Source organism: Papio anubis, chromosome 4, assembly GCF_008728515.1.
Source record: "Papio anubis isolate 15944 chromosome 4, Panubis1.0, whole genome shotgun sequence".
NCBI lineage: Eukaryota > Metazoa > Chordata > Mammalia > Primates > Cercopithecidae > Papio > Papio anubis.
This window is the reverse complement of record NC_044979.1, coordinates 99,133,040-99,152,249: the sequence shown is the minus strand read 5'-3', so window position 1 is coordinate 99,152,249 and position 19,210 is coordinate 99,133,040. Positions and strand designations below refer to the sequence as shown.

General features: G+C 38.3%; 1 protein-coding gene across 5 annotated transcripts in view; it reads left to right on the top strand.

The window, feature by feature from the left end:
• The window catches only part of CPVL (carboxypeptidase vitellogenic like), a 205,553-nt gene that overhangs the window by 126,678 nt on the left and 59,665 nt on the right, over window positions 1–19,210 (top strand). For all 5 annotated transcript variants that reach the window (XM_009203175.4, XM_021935228.2, XM_003896159.4 and 2 more), the window contains 2 exons: window positions 3,085–3,183; window positions 4,727–4,900. In XM_009203175.4, the coding sequence (XP_009201439.1) occupies window positions 3,085–3,183; window positions 4,727–4,900 (273 nt within the window). The remainder of the gene's footprint in view (window positions 1–3,084; window positions 3,184–4,726; window positions 4,901–19,210) is intronic.

Below are 19,210 nucleotides of genomic sequence, written 5' to 3'. Positions count from 1 at the left end.
GTCCAGTATTACCTCCTTTTCCATGATGATTTTCTGAATCACAAAGTTCTTAACTTCACAGGTCCTAACCACCCATGTTATTTTTTGACAACAACTGACTTTTTTTTTTTTTTTTTTTTTGAGATGCAGTCTCGCTCTCTTGCCCAGGTTGGAGTGCAGTGGCAAGATCTCTGCTCACTGCAGCTCCACCTCCTGGGTTCAAGCGATTCTCCTGCCGCAGCCTCCCGAGTAGCTGGGATGACAGGCACTCACCACCACGAACGGCTAATTTTTCTTATTTTTAGTAGAGATGGGGTTTCACCTTGTTGGCTGGGCTGGTCTCAAACTCCTGACCTCAAGTGATCTGCCCACCTCGGTCTTCCAAAGTGCTGGAATTATAGCTGTGAGCCACCGCGACCAGCCAACAAATGACTTTTAACTCTTTCTAAAAGCAAAGTTATTCTTCAAGGTTGACTTTATATTTTATTTTCCCATTGGTGTTGAAGATTATTTCTAACAATGAATTTCAGAAATGATGTGTGCATTCAGAATGACCCTGGCCTATGGTGCCCCCTCTGGGTGAACAGATTAGAAAAAGCACCTCCTCTGTGGTGATGCAGTCCTGTGGGTTCAGGACTGGGCAAGCAGATGACTCCATTGTGTGAGGATAAGAGGTGGCCAGTTCTCCAGATGCAGCCCTGAACCAGGCTGTCCAGCTCAGCAAGCAGAACTTTGGCTGGTTCCCTGTCCCTTCGCACCCCTTAGCCACAGGCATCACCATGGAGCTGCACAACCAGATGTGGGGCCCTGAGCAATGGTAGCATTGGTAGAGAATACTTACTACCACCTCCACCCATACCGCCTTCTACGGCGATAACCCTTTTCCTTCTTGGCCTCTCTCCCCATGGCAATAGGAACTTCAATAAGTTCTTTCACGTTTGAAAAAGAATATGAATACAGGCCAGGCACGGTGGCTTATATCTGCAATCCCAGCACTTTGGGAGGCCGAGGCGGGTGGATCACAAGGTCAGGAGTTCAAGACCAGCCCGACCAACATGGAGAAACCCCATCTCTACTAAAAATACAAAAAAAAAAAAAAATTAGCTGGGCATGGTGGCAGGCACCTATAATCTCAGGTACTCGGTAGGCTGAGGAAGGAGAATTGCTAGAATCTGGAAGGCAGAAGTTGCAGTGAGCTGAGATCTCGCCACTTCATTCCAGCCTGGGTGTCAGTGCGAGACTCTGTCTCAAAAAAAAGAGGATATGAATACAATAATGAGAATATTTCTCAAACACTGAAACATGGCCAGAAGGAATTGGCAAGTAGGAAGCATTGCAGGCTGACTGCTGGGAGCCAGTGAGTGCGTGGTTGAGTGTGCAGGCTCAGGAGTTGTGGCCTGATCATCTCACCTCTGACGTTATTAGTGGGGTATCCTTGGCAAGTTGCTTAAACTCATGTGTCTCAGTTTTCTCACCCATAAAATTAGAATAATAATACCTTATCTGATAAGAGACCTAACTTTGTACTTGATAGATTGTTTTTAAGATGTGCTGACTTCATTTCTTAGAATCCTTTCATAAGAACTCCTTACAACGTAATATCATCATCAACAACCCCCCTCCATGTCTTCAGCCTCTTGCTTTGCCGGAAACCTGGCTCTCCCCTGATGATGCTGCAGTCCTTGTGGTCCTCTTGAGTGGGGGCTGTTCTCTCTCTTAGTTTCTCTGTATCTCTTGGTTCATAGGTGGAGTAGGTGTCTTCCTTGCTTATCATGTGACTTTCAGATCATGTTCCCTGCCTCCTCCTAAAGCATTGAGCTTTGACTCTCCTGTCCTCAGACAGGGCCTCTGACCACTTCCAATTGTGTCTGTCTACCAACCCCTGGTTACTCTCTCTCATTTGAATAGCTGAGCTCCTTCCTCCCTGTCGCTCTCTCCAGCATTATTCTTGTCATAATTCCAGGATCCACATTGATGATCCTTTTAGGATGTGGTCCTTGGTGCCTCAGCCTCCTGTTTTTCAATGATCATGTTCTCCTCTTCATCTTAGCTGCTGATTCTCATACCCTAAAAAGCTGGCAGCTGATCCACAATCACACATTCAAACATCTTTCTCCAACTACCACCTCCTGTCCTAGCTCTCTTCCGCTAATGTACCAGTCTTACAGCCCTGCACCCTCACTACCTTTCAATCCATTGATCCTCCTGCCTCTCCACTATCTCTAACACCCTTAAGTCTCCATTTCTCTAATTACCTGTCTTCAACCCAGGGTCAGTCATTCCATACATTTCCAAGCCCAAACCTCTTTTGCACTTCTTCCGACTCCTTTGGCTGAATCACAGCCCTGGCTCAATCTCCCCCTCTGCCAGGCTGTGCTTGTCTCCACGTAGCTGACAATGGCTGGAGGAAAGCATGCAACCATGCTGATTGCTCTCCCCCTCAGCTGGTGACTGGGTTTTTTAATGTCAGCCCAAAGATAACTTCCACCAGCTCCAGAAACCTGAAGCTGCACCTTATCCTGCGTCTTCTCTCCATGTCATCTGGTGAGCAGTTCGTGATCCATGTTAAGGCACCCTTCCCACAAGGTTTACTTCCATAGGCAAGGCCTTTGAGCTCGCTGTGTCCTCTGCCTGGAACCTTCCTTCCCCTAGATGTCTGCGTGGCTTTATTCCTCTCATCCAACATGTCTTTACTCAAATGTCACCTTCTAAGTGAGATCCTCTGTGACCTCCTCTCCACAGTGTCCCATACACACATGCACACGCATGATACTTCCTACTCCTCTTTAGTTTTCTCCTTACCATTCCCTAACATACTCAAGAGTTTGTCACTGTCTACCACATGACGTAATTTACTTAGAAATGCTTATTGTCCCCCGCCTAGAATGAAAGCTCTATGGGGGAGGACCATTGATCTGTTTTGTTGATGGCCGTTTCTCCAGTGCCATGGCAGTGTCTAGCACAGAGAATATGCACAATAAGTGGGCACTGGATGAAACAATAGAGGAATGAAAAAGTTGTTGAATAAAGGAAATGACAAATGTCTGTACATTTTTACCCACGCTGATGTTTTCTTTCTCTCTTTCTCCCTCTCTCCCAACCTAGATACTGGATAAACTACTAGACGGCGACTTAACAAGTGATCCTTCTTACTTCCAGAATGTTACAGGATGTAGTAATTACTATAACTTTTTGCGGTGCACGGTAATGACAACATTTTAAAAACCATAATAATGTTTGCTTAAAACTTTTGGCAAAACCGAACTTCCTTTGATTTGGGAAATATTATAGATGACTTTATACTAGACCAGCATGTCCAAACTGTTTTGCATGATGTGGTCTACTAACCCGTAGGATCTTTTCCTCATCAGTGTTGTATATGTTATAATCTGACCACTGAGAATGTGTGATATTTCAGATAACTCAAAACAACTTCTGATTAACATAATTTCCCCCCAGTAGAACTTGTTATAGAGGCTTTTTTGTGAAGGACACAGGCTGGGATTGGAGTTCTGGGTCTCAGGTCCCAGAGCTTCAAGTCTGTTTACGAGTCTCTTGAAAATGCCCACATTCTTTGTTCTGTACTTAAGACACTTGGATAATCAAAACTGCCAAAGCCTTAATGAAAATATTTGCTTTGTCTTACTTTTAACTTAAGAGGTTTAATGCATTTAGTATGGCCCTTACTTCAAGCCTTCTGGAATATTTCTCAAAGTATTCAAGTAGTTTGTTTCATAAAAGTAGACCAAAGTTGGTATCTTTTGTGTAGAATTAGTCAAACAGAAGGAGCCAAAGTAGGTGTTTGAATTTGTATAATCTTTGTCTAATGCTTATGACAATGCATTCTGTTTTTTAAATTGCCTGATTTATGAACTAGTTTGTAAATAAAGTATGTTAGTTTCAGTGGAATTCGCCAGTGCTGCAGTTTTGGATTTAGGTTCTACCAAGAGAAAAACATGTGGTAGACAAGACAGAAACAAAATTTGTGATATCTTTTTTTCTTTACAACATAATATATTCATAGTTAGCAAAAGTTGTTGATGAAGCACAGAGTTGTCAAACTCAAACTTTAACAGTTTTTTAAATCCTTGTGTAACTGTTTTTTTAAAAAAGCATTTACTCCTTTCTTTCAGTATAATGATTATTATAGAGACTTTATTGCAGTTTTTTTTTTTTTTAATGAGCTTCATGGACAACTTTTCTTCTGTCTTCTGTCCTTCATAAAGCATCATCTCTTTTCACATTTGACATCTTTTCCCCTTTATTATAGTTAATCCAGTTGTGTGTGTGTGTGGTTTTAATAAACAGCAGACCACAGAAAAGAAATTCTTGGCTTTAAATCCAGCAGGCCACCACCCTGGCCCTTGTGATCCATTTCACCTTCTTTCCAAAGAACCACCAACAAGGGGTGAATCGATTTTGATAATCTCACCTCTTTTGTTTTCTCAATCTTTGCCTCTAGAGGGGTTGCTAATGGGAGTCACAGATTGCAAAATATTAGTTTCTGCAAAGGAAAATCCTGTATTTGCTCTAAGAGTATCACGTCATTCAGGTTTCCTGTTAGTAAAAAGATTCCACCTAAATTACCTCGAAACCTCTGAGTTAAAATTTCAAGAATGGCGACAAGTTAATAGTCCCATCACATTTGTTCCTGTTGTATATTATGAGACATTCACAGCTTTTCCCAACGTGCTGTTCCTGCCACCAATCATGTTCCCTATGTCTTTCCGATGCCCCCTTCTGCCAGGAACCTGAGGATCAGCTTTACTATGTGAAACTTTTGTCACTCCCAGAGGTGAGACAAGCCATCCACGTGGGAAATCGGACTTTTAATGATGGAACTGTAGTTGAAAAGTACTTGCGAGAAGATACAGTACAGTCAGTTAAGCCATGGTTAACTGAAATCATGAATAATTATAAGGTAAGAGAGCTACTTCAGTTATTATTTTAGGAACTTTCAGATTACCAAGAGCAGAGGTGATTTGTAATTTGAGTCCTGCCTTTTTTTTTTTTTTAAACTTTTATGATGTGTCACTAACATAAATACCAACCCCTTCTTTGTTTGATTTCCAATTCAAAGTTTTATATTGTTCCTTTTAATTTAACCTCTTTTGCCGGTCGTGGTGGCTCATAACTGTAATCCCAGTGCTTTGGGAGCCTGAGGTGGGTGGATCACCTGAGGTCAAGATTTTGAGACCAGCCTGGCCAACAAGGTGAAATCTCCTCTCTACTAAAAAATACAAAAATTAGCTGGGCATGGTGGCGGGTGCCTGTAATCCCAGCTACTTGGGAGGCTGAGGCATGAGAATCACTTGAACCCGGGAGGCAGAGGTTGCAGTGAGCCGAGATTACACTCCAGCCTGGGCAACAGAGCAAAAACTCAAAATTAAAATAAAATAAAATAAAATAATTTAACCACTTTCCCCTGATCATTCCTTAAAATGAAGTTCCCTTTGTCACATACCATTTCTCATCCTTTCTTGAGAAAGGAAGAGTTGCAGAGCCAAAAAGATGACTGACCGTGTGTAAGAGCCAGATTTCTGTTATGTATTGCTTTGTTACATTAATCCCAATGACGTCAGGGATAAATGAAATCAACTGGTTATTCTAAAAATGCATTTTACCTAATGATTGTATTCATTTACTTTACCCAGCCACAGTGTTTTGAGTCTCTCCTTAGGCTGTGAGGTTGAAATGATGAATGAGAAAGGGTCCTTGTTTGGAAGTAGGTCAAGTCAAGCCACTATGCTGTCTGGTTGAAATGCTCTGCCTCTGCTGCTGGAGGTGCCAGTGGAGAGTGAGGTCACAGAAAAGGAGCCCTGGAGGTTCAGGCAAAGAGGCATGGGCCCTAGAACTCCCACTGGGAGGGAGGACACCAAGAGCAAGTGACATGGGGAAAGTCATCCTGTGTATTATTTCTTTCCTCGTACTACACTCTCAGCTCCTCCTCTGGTCCTCCAGTGCTGTTAGCCTTTGCCCGAGGGATCGTCTCTGGGGCAACTCTGAAGGATGCCTGTACTAATGATTGGGAAGACCACCACTGAGTGATCCACTTCCTCCCTATATCCTTTTTTGAATGAACAAAAAACAGGGCAGTCAACTGCCCACAGGATTTTTGAATGAATTAGAAAAAAGGCATCCTCTCCTCAAGATACTTTATTTCCATCTTTCAGAAATTGTCCTGATAACTAAGGTTTTACCTTAGTTAAAACCAGACTCTTTACTGCCATTTGCTGGCATGATGAATATTCATTTCTATAATGTCTGTATTAGGAATGGTGTCTCTTATTAATGTTCAGTGCACAATCTGCAATACCATCCAGGGAGTCCCTGGCCAATGCACCCTAACTAGACTGTGGTTTAGAATATGCCAGACGTAGGAGGCCCATTTTCGGGTCTTGCTCCTAGTACAGTTTTGGACACATAACCATTGTTGAAAATAGTCTGAGACCAATGCTATGCCAAGTCTACAAACCCATTATAAACCTGCAAAACTTGATGATATACTTACTTTCTAGGAAAGAAAGGGTTTAACTAGGTCAGGCCAGCATTTCAGCCATCCTTGTGTTTGGTTTACTTGGGTGCAGGTAGTGACCCTTAGTGCTTGCTGCTTCAAGCCTTCTCAGAGCACCTCCAGAAGGTACTGCTGTTTGTCCTTTTCTCTGAGCTCTCGGAATGCATTGTCTTTACCCCCATAGTTGTACATGGCACACTCTAATGTGCAGACTCTCAGTCTGACACCCATACCACCACCAGCCTGGAGCAGATGTCAGGAATGAATGAATGAATGATTAGTGCTGTATCAAAAATATATCTATAAACCTGTCCATAATCCATTAGGTGCTTATTATCCACAAATTTGTTAAACCAGAAAGAGGTTAGCATTCATGTCTTAAAGATGATGTTCTGTAATGTGATGTTAAGGAACGGAAAGAGTGAGTTTTTTTGAGAGGAGAGCAGATAAGGAAGTTCGGTATGTGTTATTTGCACCCTTGGGAGATGTATTTTCTCACTGTACAAACCTTTTTTTTTTTTTTTGAGATGGAGTTCTTGTTGCCCAGTTGTAGTGTAGTGGCACAACTGGCTCACTGCAACCTCCAACTCCTGAGTTCAAGCAATTCTCCTGCCTCAGCCTCCCGAGTAGCTGGGATTACAGGCATGTGCCACCATGTCCAGTTAATTTTGTATTTTTAGTAGAGATGAGGTTTCTCCATGTTGGTCAGACTGATCTCAAACTTCTGACCTCAGGTGATCCACCTGCCTTGGCCTTCCAAAGTGCTGGGATTACAGGCATGAACCACCACGCCTGGCCTCACTGTACAAATTTAACTAGAGTATGATTCCTTTGTCAGCCATGTGGGGATAGGGTGGAACAAACAGCTTACCTGATGACATAAACTCTCTTTATGTTTTGATTGATAAAGGAGAATATGTTGATTAGAGATGAACCTGCATTTTTATATTTAAACATCTCTGTCTCTCTTGCCCATGTATCCTAAACCTACCACTATGAATTCCAATAAAATCAGAATCCAATATTTTCTAAATTTTTCTTTTGTTTTCTTTTGTTTTCTTTTTTTTGAGACAGAATTTTACTCTGTTGCTCAGGCTGGAGTGCACTGTTGCTCCGGCTGGAGTGCAGTGGCACGATCGTGGCTCACTGCAAACTCCGCATCCCAGGTTCAAGCGATTCTCCTGCCTCAGCCTCCCCAATAGCTGGGATTACAGGCGCATGGCACCATGCCTGGCTAATTTTTTTTTTTTCGTATTTTTAGTAGAGACGGGGTTTCACCATGTTGCCCAGGCTGGTTTCAAACTCCTGACCTCAAGTGATCCACCCGCCTCATCCTCCCAAATTGCTGGGATTACAGGCGTGAGCCACCGTGCCCGGCATAAACTTTTCAACTCTGAATCGGTTGCTAGAAAAAGAAGAGTTTATTGATATAGATAAACCATATTTCCATAAAGAAACAGAACAAAATATGCCATCAATCTAATGCAGACCAAAAAATGGCTGATGCTAAAACAGACAGCATGTTCACTCACGCAGCTGGCAAAGCCCTCAGGATAGTGATTATCTTTGGCTTGTCTGTTAATGATGTTGAACCTCAATGTTCAGAACAGGAATCAGAACAACCTAGGTTGGCTTAAAACATTAGTACCATTAAAGTCATATTTATGTAAGACTCGGTACTAATTTGTCATAGAAAATAGCATGCCGGTTTCTATTCATAGGAAGTAGAGATCTTTTTCGAGCACTGGGTTCATTTTAGCCAGTGAGGAGCATCTCTAATGGTTGAAGGAAGACCTTCCTGGGTTTCTAGAATTATGTTTTCATGTAGTTTTTATATAAAAATTAGCTTCTCTGTAAACTATGTTAGTTTCTATGTAAACTACATGAAAACATAATCCTTTTCTTACAATGATATACAGGAGGTGCATACTCAAATTTTCCTTTCAGTAATTTCAGATGTTTGGATGGTAAATTGAAATATCATATTGGCAGTTTCCAAAATAACTAGAATGAGAAACAATCTGTTGGACTATTTGAATTCTTTGTGACTGAATGAGGTCAAAACATGATCAGGACTTTTAGGAGTTAGCTGGTTAATACAGTATGGTGGTTACGAACATGTTCTTTAGTTGCACATCTTGAGTTTGAGTTCTGGTTATGCCACTCACTGGCTATGCTCCTTTGGGACAGGAAACTTAAACTCTCTGCGCTTTGGCTTCCTTGTCTATAAAACAAGAATAAAAACAGTATTTATGTGTGAGTTTCTGTGAGGTTTAAATGAGATTATATATGTAAACACACTTAGAAGAGTGCCTGGTGGTTAGAAGGTGCTTATTTATTTATATATAAGCTATTACCAAAAATGTTCAACAAATTTTTAAAAGCCTTTGAGTTCTTGCTACATTCAAAAGTTATGCAAGAAACCCTGGAAAACAGAAATAAAAAAGAATGGGCAGGCTTCCTGTTTCCAGTCCAGTGTGTAAGGAGCTTAGAAGTCTCCACTCCATTGTAACAACAGTAAAAAGCCAAACAAACTGAAATACAATCAAGAACTGTTTTTAGATTTGTCGAAACTGAGGTCATAGTAGAGAGAGAGGTGAATATGGGGAGTCACAACTTAACAAGAGCAAACCCGTAAGTAGAACCCTCCATGGAAACAAATGCTGAGGCAGGAAAACCTGAACTGTAATTGGTAAATTACTAGAGGCTCCATAGGGACCTGTCTGAGAGTTTAAAACACCATGGGTGGGGTGAGGACTCAGCCAAAGGTCATTTGTAAATGACCTTTTTTATGTTGAGGGACTTTTCTTGTATACGCAAACTGTTGAGAGTTTTTATCAAAAAAGGATGTTGGATTTTGTTGAATACTTCCTGTGTCAATTGAGATGATCATGTGGTTTTGTCTTTCAGTCTGTGATGTGTCACTTTGATTGGCTTACCTATGTTAAACCAGTCTTGCCTGCTACGGGTAAATCCCACTTGATCATACTGTAGAATCTTTTTGATGTATTGTTGAATTTGATTTGCTAATATTTTATTGATAATTTTTGCATGAATGTCAGAGTTACTGCCTTGCAGTTTTCTTTTTTCTTATGATATCTTTGCCTGGCTTAGGAATCAAGATAATACTTGCCAAAACATCTATGAGTAACATACTAAGGATTTTAATGGAAAAAGTAGACAACCTGCAAGAACAGATGGATATTGAAAATAGAGATATGGAAATTATAAGAATCAAAAGGAACTGTTAGAGATCAAAAACACTGTAACAGAGATAAAGAATGTCTTTGGTGGGCTCACTATCAGACTGGACACAGCTCAGCTAAGAGTAGCATGAGAATGCAATAAATAGAAGCTTCCAAAACTGAAAAGTAAAGAGAACAACGACTTAAAAAAGTTTTTTTTGACTAGCCTTAACTGTAGGACAACTACAAAAGATGTAACATACCATAAAGGGAATACCAGAACAAGAAGAAAGAGAAGGAAATGGAAGCAATATTTAAAGCAATAATGATTGCAAACTTTCCCAGATTAATGTAAAACACCAAACCACAGATCCCAGCAGCTCAGAAAACATGGAGCCAGATAAATGTCAAAATCAAATAACCAAGAAAAGGAGGCAAGTCATATGGAAACTTCAAAAAAACAAAGATAAAGAAAAAAAGTCTCAAAAGAAGCCAAAGGGGAGAAAAACCTTACCAATAGAGAAGCAAAGGTAAGAATTACGTCTAGGTTCTCCTCAGAAATCATGCCAACAAGAAGAGAATGGAGTGAAATATTTGAGGTGCTGAGAGAATAAAACCCACCAACTTAGAGTTCTGCACCCTGCAAAAGTATTCCTCAAAAAGTGAAAGAGAAATAAAGACTGTCTCAGACAAACAAAAATTGAGGGAATTTGTTGCTAGTAGACCTGCTTTGTAAGAAATGTTAGAATAAGTTTTCAAAGAGAAGATAAGTGATATAGGTCAGAAACTCACATCTATATAAAGAAAAGAGCATTGGATAATGACTGAATGAAGATGACATGATTATGTAGAAAATCCAAAAGAATCAACAAAAAAACCTCTTGGAATTAATAAGTGATTAATCATAACAAGGTTGCAGGATATAAGGTTAATATATAAAAGTTAATCACTTTCCTATGTACTCCCAATAAACAAGTGAAATTTGAAACTAAAACACAGGACTATTTATGTTAGCACCCTTCAAAAATGAAATACTTAGGTATAAATGCAACAAAATATGTATAAGATCTATATTAGGAAAACTACAAAACTCTGATAAAAGACATTAAGAACAACTAATAGTTGGGAAAATATTTTGTGTTCATGGATAGGAAGACTCAATATTGTCAAGATGTCAGTTCTTCCCAACTTGATCCATGGATTCAATACAATCCCAATCAAAATATCAGTAACATTTTATAGATAAGGATAAATTGTTCTAAAGTTTCTATGGAGAGGCAAAAGACACAGAATAACCAACACAATATTGAACAAGAGGAATAAAGTTGGAAGATTGACATTACCCAACTTCAAGGTTTACCGTAAAGCTACAATAATTAAGATATTATTTATTGTAATAATTAAGAATGGCATTGGCAAAAGAATAGGCAAATAGATTGATGGACTAGAATAGAGGGCCTGGAAATATACCCACATAAATATAGTCAACTGATCTTTGATAAAGGAGCAAAGATAATACAATGTAGCAAAAATAGTCTTTACAACAAATGGCACAGGAACAAATGGATATATCCACATACAAAACAAAATAATGAATCTAGTCACAGATCTTACACCCCTCACAAAAATGTTCTCAGAATGGATTATAGACCTAAAGGTAAAACATAAAACTATAATACTTGTAGACATTAACTTAGGAGAAAATCTAAATGACCTTGGATATGGTGTTGATGTTTCAGATACAATGCTAAAGGAACAATCCATGAAAGAAATAATTGAGAAATTGGACATCATTAAAATTAATAACTTCTGCTTTACAAAAAACAATGTCAAGTAAATGAGAAGATAAGCCACAGACTGGGAGAAAATGTTTGCAGAAGACACATCCAATAATGGACTGTTAACCAAAATATGTTTTTAAAAACCCTTGTAGCTCAACAATAAGAAAATGAACAACCCAATTTAGGAATGGGCAAAAGACCTGGGGACCTAACCAGTGAAAATATACAGATGGTGAGTAAACATATGAAAAGATGTTGACTGGGTGCCAGTGGCTCATGTCTATAATCCCAGCACTCCAGGAGGCCAAGGTGAGAGGATCACCCAGGAATTTGAGACCAGCCTGGACAACATAGAGAGACCCTGTCTCTACAAAATAAAAATAATTAATAAATTAATTAGCTGGATGTGGTGGTATGCACCTGTAGTCATGGCTACCTAAGAGGCTGAGGTGGGTGGATTGCTTGACCCCAGGAGTTCAAGATTGCAGCAAGTCATGACTGCCACCACACTCTAGCCTAGGCAACAGAGACCCTGTCTCAAAAAAAAAAACAAAAGGAAGAAGAAAAGGAAAAGATGTTCAATATCATATGTCATTAGGGTATTACAAATTAAAGTACAAATTAAAGTTATGAGATACCACTTCCAGACCTATTAGAATAGCCAAAATCCAAAATACTGACAACACTAAATGCTTGCAAGGATGTGGAGCAGTAGGAACTCTCATTCTGGTGGGAATGCGCAAAATGATACAGCCACCTTGGAAGACAGTTTGAAAATTTCTTACAAAATTTAATATACTCTTACTATACCATTCAGCAGCCATGCTCTTTCGTATTTACCCAAATGAATTGTAAGCTTGTGTCCACACAAAAATCTGCACAGCGATATTTATAGCAGCTTTATTCATAATTGCCTGTTATATACAGTAAGCAGTGGGAAAGAGAAAATTAATTCATATTTCAGCTGGTTTTAATGAAATTGAACAATAGCAAAAAGCAAAGACAATGTTTTAAAAGTCCAGAAAGAAAAGGCAGGCCATCTACAAAAGGTGGACAATCAGACTGACAGACTTGTCAATGACAGCAATGGAAGGCATAACATCTTCATAGTACTAAAATGAGATAATAATCTAGAACTATATTTCAAGTAAAATGGTAGAATAAAAGTATTTTCAGATTTAACAAAAAAGTTATTTCAAGTGCATTTAGAATCAACAGATTTTCACTAAAGGAGCTTCTAAAGAATGTATTTTTTATATTCTTTATAAAATGAATTATTCCAGAATTATTCCAGGAAGAAAATCTGAGCTATGAGAAGAAATACTAACTATAGAAGAAATAATATTTTATCAATTTTAATTTTCTGGTTTTGATCATTATACAATGGTTGTGTAAAATGTTAACATTTGTGAAGGCTATGTAAAGGGTATACTATTTATTTAACAGATTTCATTTGTTTTGTTTTGTGACAGGATCTTGCTCTATCACCTAGGCTGGAGTGCAGTGGTGTGGTCATATGTACTGTCTCAAACTCCTAGGCTCAAGCTATCCTCCAGCCTCAGTCCCCCAGGTAGCTGGGACTACAGGCACGTGCTGGCTAATGTTGTTGGTTTTTCTTTTTTCTTTTTCTTTTTTTTTTTTTTTGTAGAAATGGAGTTTTGTTCTGTTGCCCAGGGTGGTCTCAAACTCCTGGCTTCGAGCAGGCCTCCCACCTCAGCCTTCCAAAGTGCTGGGATTACAGGTGTGAGCCACTGCAACCAGCCTCTGTAACAGATTTACTGAGATATAATTTACATACCACAGAATTCACTCATTTCAAATGTACAAGTTAGTGGTTTTTGCAACTGCAGTTTTCTCTGCAGCCATCACCACTATCTAATTTCTGAACATCTTCATCGTATCTGAAAGAAAAAAGAAAAAAATCCCCTATCCATTAGCAATGATTTCCACTTCCTCTTCCAGCCCCTGGCAGCCACTAATCTACTTTCTGTCTGTATGGATTTGCCTATTTTGTATATTTCATATAAATGAAATTGTGCAGTGTGTGGCCTTTTGTAACTGTTTCTTTCACTTTATATGTTTTCAGGGTTCATACATGTTGTAGCATGTTCATTCTTTTTACTGCTAAATAATATTCCTGTGTATGGTTATACCACATTCTATTCATCCGTTCATTTATTGATGGACATTTGGCATGTTTCCATTTTTTGGTTATTGTGAAAAATGCTGCTATGAATATTCATGTACAGTGTTGGTGTGAATATGTGTTTTCCATTCTCTTGGGTAGATAGATGCCTAAGAGTGGAATTACTGGGTCATATGTTAAATCTATATTTAACATTTTGAAGAACTGCCAAACTGTTTATTGCAAAGTATCTGGGCCATTCTACAATTCTACCAAAATGGATGAGTTCCGATTTCTCCATATCCTTGTCAGCACTTGTTAGTGTCTGACATTTTGTTTCTAGCCATCCTAGTGATTTAAAGTGCTATTTCATTGGGCTTTGATTGGCATTTCCCTAATGATGAACGATGAGCATCTTTCTATGTGCTTTTTATTGTTCATTTTTATGTTTTTTGGAGAAATGTCTATCCAAATACTTTGCCTGTTAATTGGGTTGCTAATTAATTGGGTTATTTGTTTTTTATTATTGAGGTGTAAGAGTTTTTTTGTTTTTTGTTTTTTGTTTTTTTTTTTGAGATGGAGTCTCGCTCTGTCACCCAGGCTGGAGTGCAGTGGCGTGATCCTGGCTCACTGCAACCTCCGCCTCCCAGGTTCAAACAGTTCTCCTGCCTCAGCCTCCTGAGTAGCTGGGATTACAAGTGCATGTTACCACGCCTGGCTAATTTTTTGTATTTTTCATAGAGACGGGGTTTCACCGTGTGAGCCAGGATGGTCTGAATGTCCTGACCTCATGATCTGCCCACCTCGGCCTCCCGAAGTGCTGGAATTACAGGCATGAGCCACCTCACCCAACCTGAGAGTTCTTTATATATTCTGAATACAAGTCCCTTATCAGATATGATTTTTTTCCTATTCTCTGGGTTGTCTTTTTATTTTCTTGATGTTGCCCATCAAAGTCCAAAAGTTTTAATTTTGATAAAATCCAATTTGTGTTTTATTTCATCACTTATGCTTTTGGTTTTTTTTTTTTTTTTTGAACTGAATCTTAATTTTATTTCACTTTAGTCAAGTTAAAAATAGGTTTAAAAACTAATACTTACGTTGGTTATTGGAAAACATCCAAGCATTCACAATTTAGGTGTGTGAATCAACTTTTTTTTTTCTGTCTCTATTTTATAAAACTTTTTTTTCTCCAAAGGTTATTGGGGTACAGGTAGTATTTGGTTACATGAGTAAGTTCTTTAGTGGAGATTTGTGAGATTTTGGTGCACCCATCACCCGAACAGTGTACAACACACCCTATTTGTAGTCTTTTATCCCTTTCCGCCCTCCCTCCCTTCCCCCAAAGTCCCCAAAGTCCATTGTATCATTCTTATGCCTTTGTGTCCTCATAGCTTAGTTCCCACGTATCAGTGAGAACATATGATGTCTGGTTTTCCGTTTCTGAGTTACTTCACTTAATAGTCTCCAATCTCATCTAGGTCGCTGCAAATGCCATTAATTCATTCCTTTTTATGGTTGAGTAGTATTCCATTTTGTGTGTATATATATATACCACAGTTTCTTTATCCACTTGTTGGTTGATGGGCATTTGGGTTGCTTTTGGTTCCACAATTTTGCAATTGCGAGTTGTGCTGCTATAAACCTGTGTGCAAGTGTCTTTTTCATATAATGACTTCTTTTCCTCTGGGCAGATACCTAGTAGTGGGATTGCTGGATCACATGGTAGTTCTTTTAGTTCTTTAAGACACCTCCACACTGTTTTCCATAGTGACTGTACTAGTTTACATTCCCACCAGCAGTGTAGGAGTGTTCCTTGATCACTGCATCCATGCTAACGTCTACTATTTTTTGAATTTTTGATTATGGCCATCCTTGCAGGAGTGAGGTGGTATTGCATGGTGGTTTTAATTTGCATTTCCCTAATCATTAGTGATGTTGAGCGTTTTTTCATGTTTGTTGGCCATTTGTATATCTTCTTTTGAGAATTGTCTATTCATGTCTTTAGCCCACTTTTTGATGGGATTTTTTTCTTACTGATTTATTTGAGTTTGTTGTAGATTCTGGATATTAGTCCTTTGTCAGATGTACAGATTGTGAAGATTTTCTCCCACTCTGTGGGTTGTCTGTTTACTCTCCGGACTGTTCCTTTTGCCGTGCAAAAGCTCGTTTGTTCAATTAAGTCCCAGCTATTAATCTTTGTTTTTATTGCATTTGCTTTTGGGTTCTTGGTCATTAAATCCTTGCCTAAGCCAATGTCTAGAAGAGTTTTTCCAATGTTATCTTCTAGAATTTTTATAGTTTCAGGTCTTAGATTTAAGTCCTTAATCAATCTTGTGTTGATTTTTACATAAGCTGAGAGATGAGGATCCAGTTTCATTCTCCTACATGTGGCTAGCCAATTATCCCAGCACCATTTGTTGAAAAGGGTGTCCTTTCCCCACTTTATGTTTTTATTTGCTTTGTCGAAGATCAGTTGGCTGTAAGTATTTGGGTTTATTTCTGGGTTCTCTATTCTGTTCCATCAGTCTATGTGCCTATTTTTATACCAGTACCACACTGTTTCGGTGACTGTGGCCTTATAGTATGGTTTGAAATCAGGTAGTGTGGTGCCTCCAGATTTGTTCTTTTTGCTTAGTCTTGCTTTGGCTATGTGGGCTTTTTGTTGTTGTTGTTCCATATGAATTTTAGAATTGGCTTTTTGAATTCTGTGAAGAATGATGGTGGTATTTTGATGGGGATTGCATTTAATTTGTAGATTGTTTTTGGCAATATGGTCATTTTCACAATATTGATTCTACCCATCCATGAGTATGGGATGTGTTTCTATTTGTCTTGTCTATTTGTATTGTCTATCATTTCTTTCAGCAGTGTTTTGTAGTTTTCTTTAACATTTTGAAGAACTGCCAAACTTTATTGCAAAGTATCTGGGCCATTTTACAATTCCACCAAAATAGATGAGTTCCAATTTCTCCAGGTCTTTTGCCTCCTTGGTTAGCTATGTCCTAGTATTTTGTTTTATTTTATTTTATTATTTTATTTTATTTTATTTTATTTTTGCAGCTATTGTAAAAGGAGTTGAGTTCTTTATTTGATTCTCTGCTTGGTCACTGTGTATAGAAGAGCTACTGATTTGTGTACATTAATCTTGTATCCATAAACTTTGTTGAATTATTTTATCAGTTCTAGGAGCTTTCTGGAGGGATCTTTAGGGTGTTCGAGGTAAACAATCATATCAGCAAACAATGACAGTTTGACTTCCTCTTTACCGATTTGGATGCCCTTTATTTCTTTCTCTTGTCTGATTGGACTGGCTAGGACTTTTAGTACTATGTTGAAGAGGAGTGGTGAGAATGGGCATCCTTGTCTTGTTCCAGTTCTCAGAGGGAATGTTTTCAGCTTTTCCCTATTCAGTATTATGTTGGCTGTCAGCTTTTATTACAGTGAGGTATGTCCCTTATATGCTGATTTTGCTGAGAGTTTTAATCATAAAGGGATGTTGGATTTGTTGAATGCTTTTTCTGCATCTGTTGAGATGATCATGTGATTTTTGTTTTTAATTCTGTTTATGTGGTGTATCATATTTATTGATTTGTGTATGTTAAACCATCCCTGTATCCCTGGTATGAAACCCACTTGATCATGATGGATTTTCTTTTTGATATGTTATAGGATTCAGTTAGCTAGTATTTTGTTAAGGATTTTAGCATCTGTGTTCATCAGGGATATCAGTCTGTAGTTTTCTTTTCTGGTTATGTCCTTTCCTGGTTTTTGTATTAGGGTGTTGCTGGTTTCCTTGAATGAATTAGAGAGGGTTTCCTCTTTCTCTATCTCGTGGAATAGTATCAAAAGGATTGGCATCAATTCTTCTTTGAGTGTCTGGCAGAATTCTGCGTAAATCTATCTGGTTCTGAACTTTTTTTGTTGGTAATTCTTTAATTACCATTTTAATCTCGCTGCTTGTTATTGGTCTGTTCAGGGTATCTAATTCTTCCTGATTTAAGCTAGGAGGGTTGTATTTTTCCAGGATTTTATCCATCTCTTCTAGGTTTTCTATTTTATGTGTGTAAAGGTGTTCATAGTAGCCTCAAATGATCTTTTATATTTCAGTGGTGTTGGTTGTAATATCTCCAATTTTGTTTCTTAATGAGGTTATTTGGATTTTCTCTCCTCTTTTCTTGGTTAATCTCACTAATGGCTTATCAATTTTATTTATCTTTTCAAAGAACCAGCTCTTTGTTTCATTTATCTTTTGCATTTTTTTCTTGTTTTGATTTCATTGATTTCTGCTCTTATCTTGGTTATTTCCTTTCTTCTACTGGGTTTGGGTTTGGTTTGTTCTTGTTTCTCTAGTTCCTTAAGGTTTGACCTTAGGATATCAGTTTGTGCTCTTTCAGTCTTTTTGATGTAGGTGTTTAGGGCTATGAACTTTCCTCTTAGCACTGCCTTTGCTGTATCCCAGAGGTTTTGATAGGTTGTGTCATTATTGTCATTCAGCTTGAATAATTTTTAAATTTCCATCTTGATTTCATTTTTGACCCAGTGATCATTCAGGAGCAGGTTATTTAATTTCCGTGTGTTCACATGGTTTCGAAGGTTCCTTTTGGAGTTGATTTCCAGTTTTATTCCACTGTGGTCTGAGAGAGTACTTGATATAATTTCAATTTTCTTAAATCTATTGAAGCTCATTTTGTGGCCTGTCATTTGGTCTATCTTGGAGAAAGTTCCATGTGCTGTTGAATAGAATGTGTATTCTTTGGTTATTGGACGAAATGTTCTGTATATATCTGTTAAGTCCCTTTGTTCCAAGGTATAGTTTAAATCCATTGTTTCTTTGTTGCCTTTCTCTCTTGATGACCTGTCTAGTGCTGTCAATGGAGTACTGAAATCCCCCACTATTAATGTGTTGCTGTCTATCTCATTTTTTAGGTCTATTAGTAATTGTTTTATAAATTTGGGAGCTCCAGTGTTAGGTGCATATGTGTTTAGACCTTTTACCATTATATAATGTCCCTCTTTGTCTCTTTTAACTGCTGTTGCTTTAAGTTTGTTTTGTCTGATATAAGAATAGCTATTCCTGCTCACTTTTGGTGTCCCTTTGCATGAAATGCCTTTTTCCACCCCTTTACTTTATGTAAATCCTTATGTATTAGGTGAGTCTCCTAAAGACAGCAGATAGTTGGTTGGTGAGTTCTTATCCATTTTGCAGTTCTGTATCTTTTAAGTGGAGCATTTAGGCCATTTGCATTCAATGTTACTATTGAAATATGAGGTACCATAGAATTCATCTGCTATTTGTTATCTGTGTACCTTGGTTTTTTTGCTATTTATTTTTGTCCTTTAAATTGTATTTTTGTTTTATAGGTGCTGTGTGATTTATGCTTTAAAAAGGTTCTGTTTTGATGTGTTTCCAGGATTTGTTTCAAGATTTAGAACTCCTTTTAGCAGTTCTTGTAGTGGTGGCTTGGTAGTGGTGAATTTTCTCAGCATCTGTTTGTCTGAAAAAGGCTGAATCTTTCCTTCATATATGATGCTTAGTTTCACTGGATACAAAATTCTTGGCTGATAATTGTTTTGTTTGAGGAGGCTGAAGATAGGGCTCTAATCCCTTCTAGCTTGTATGGTT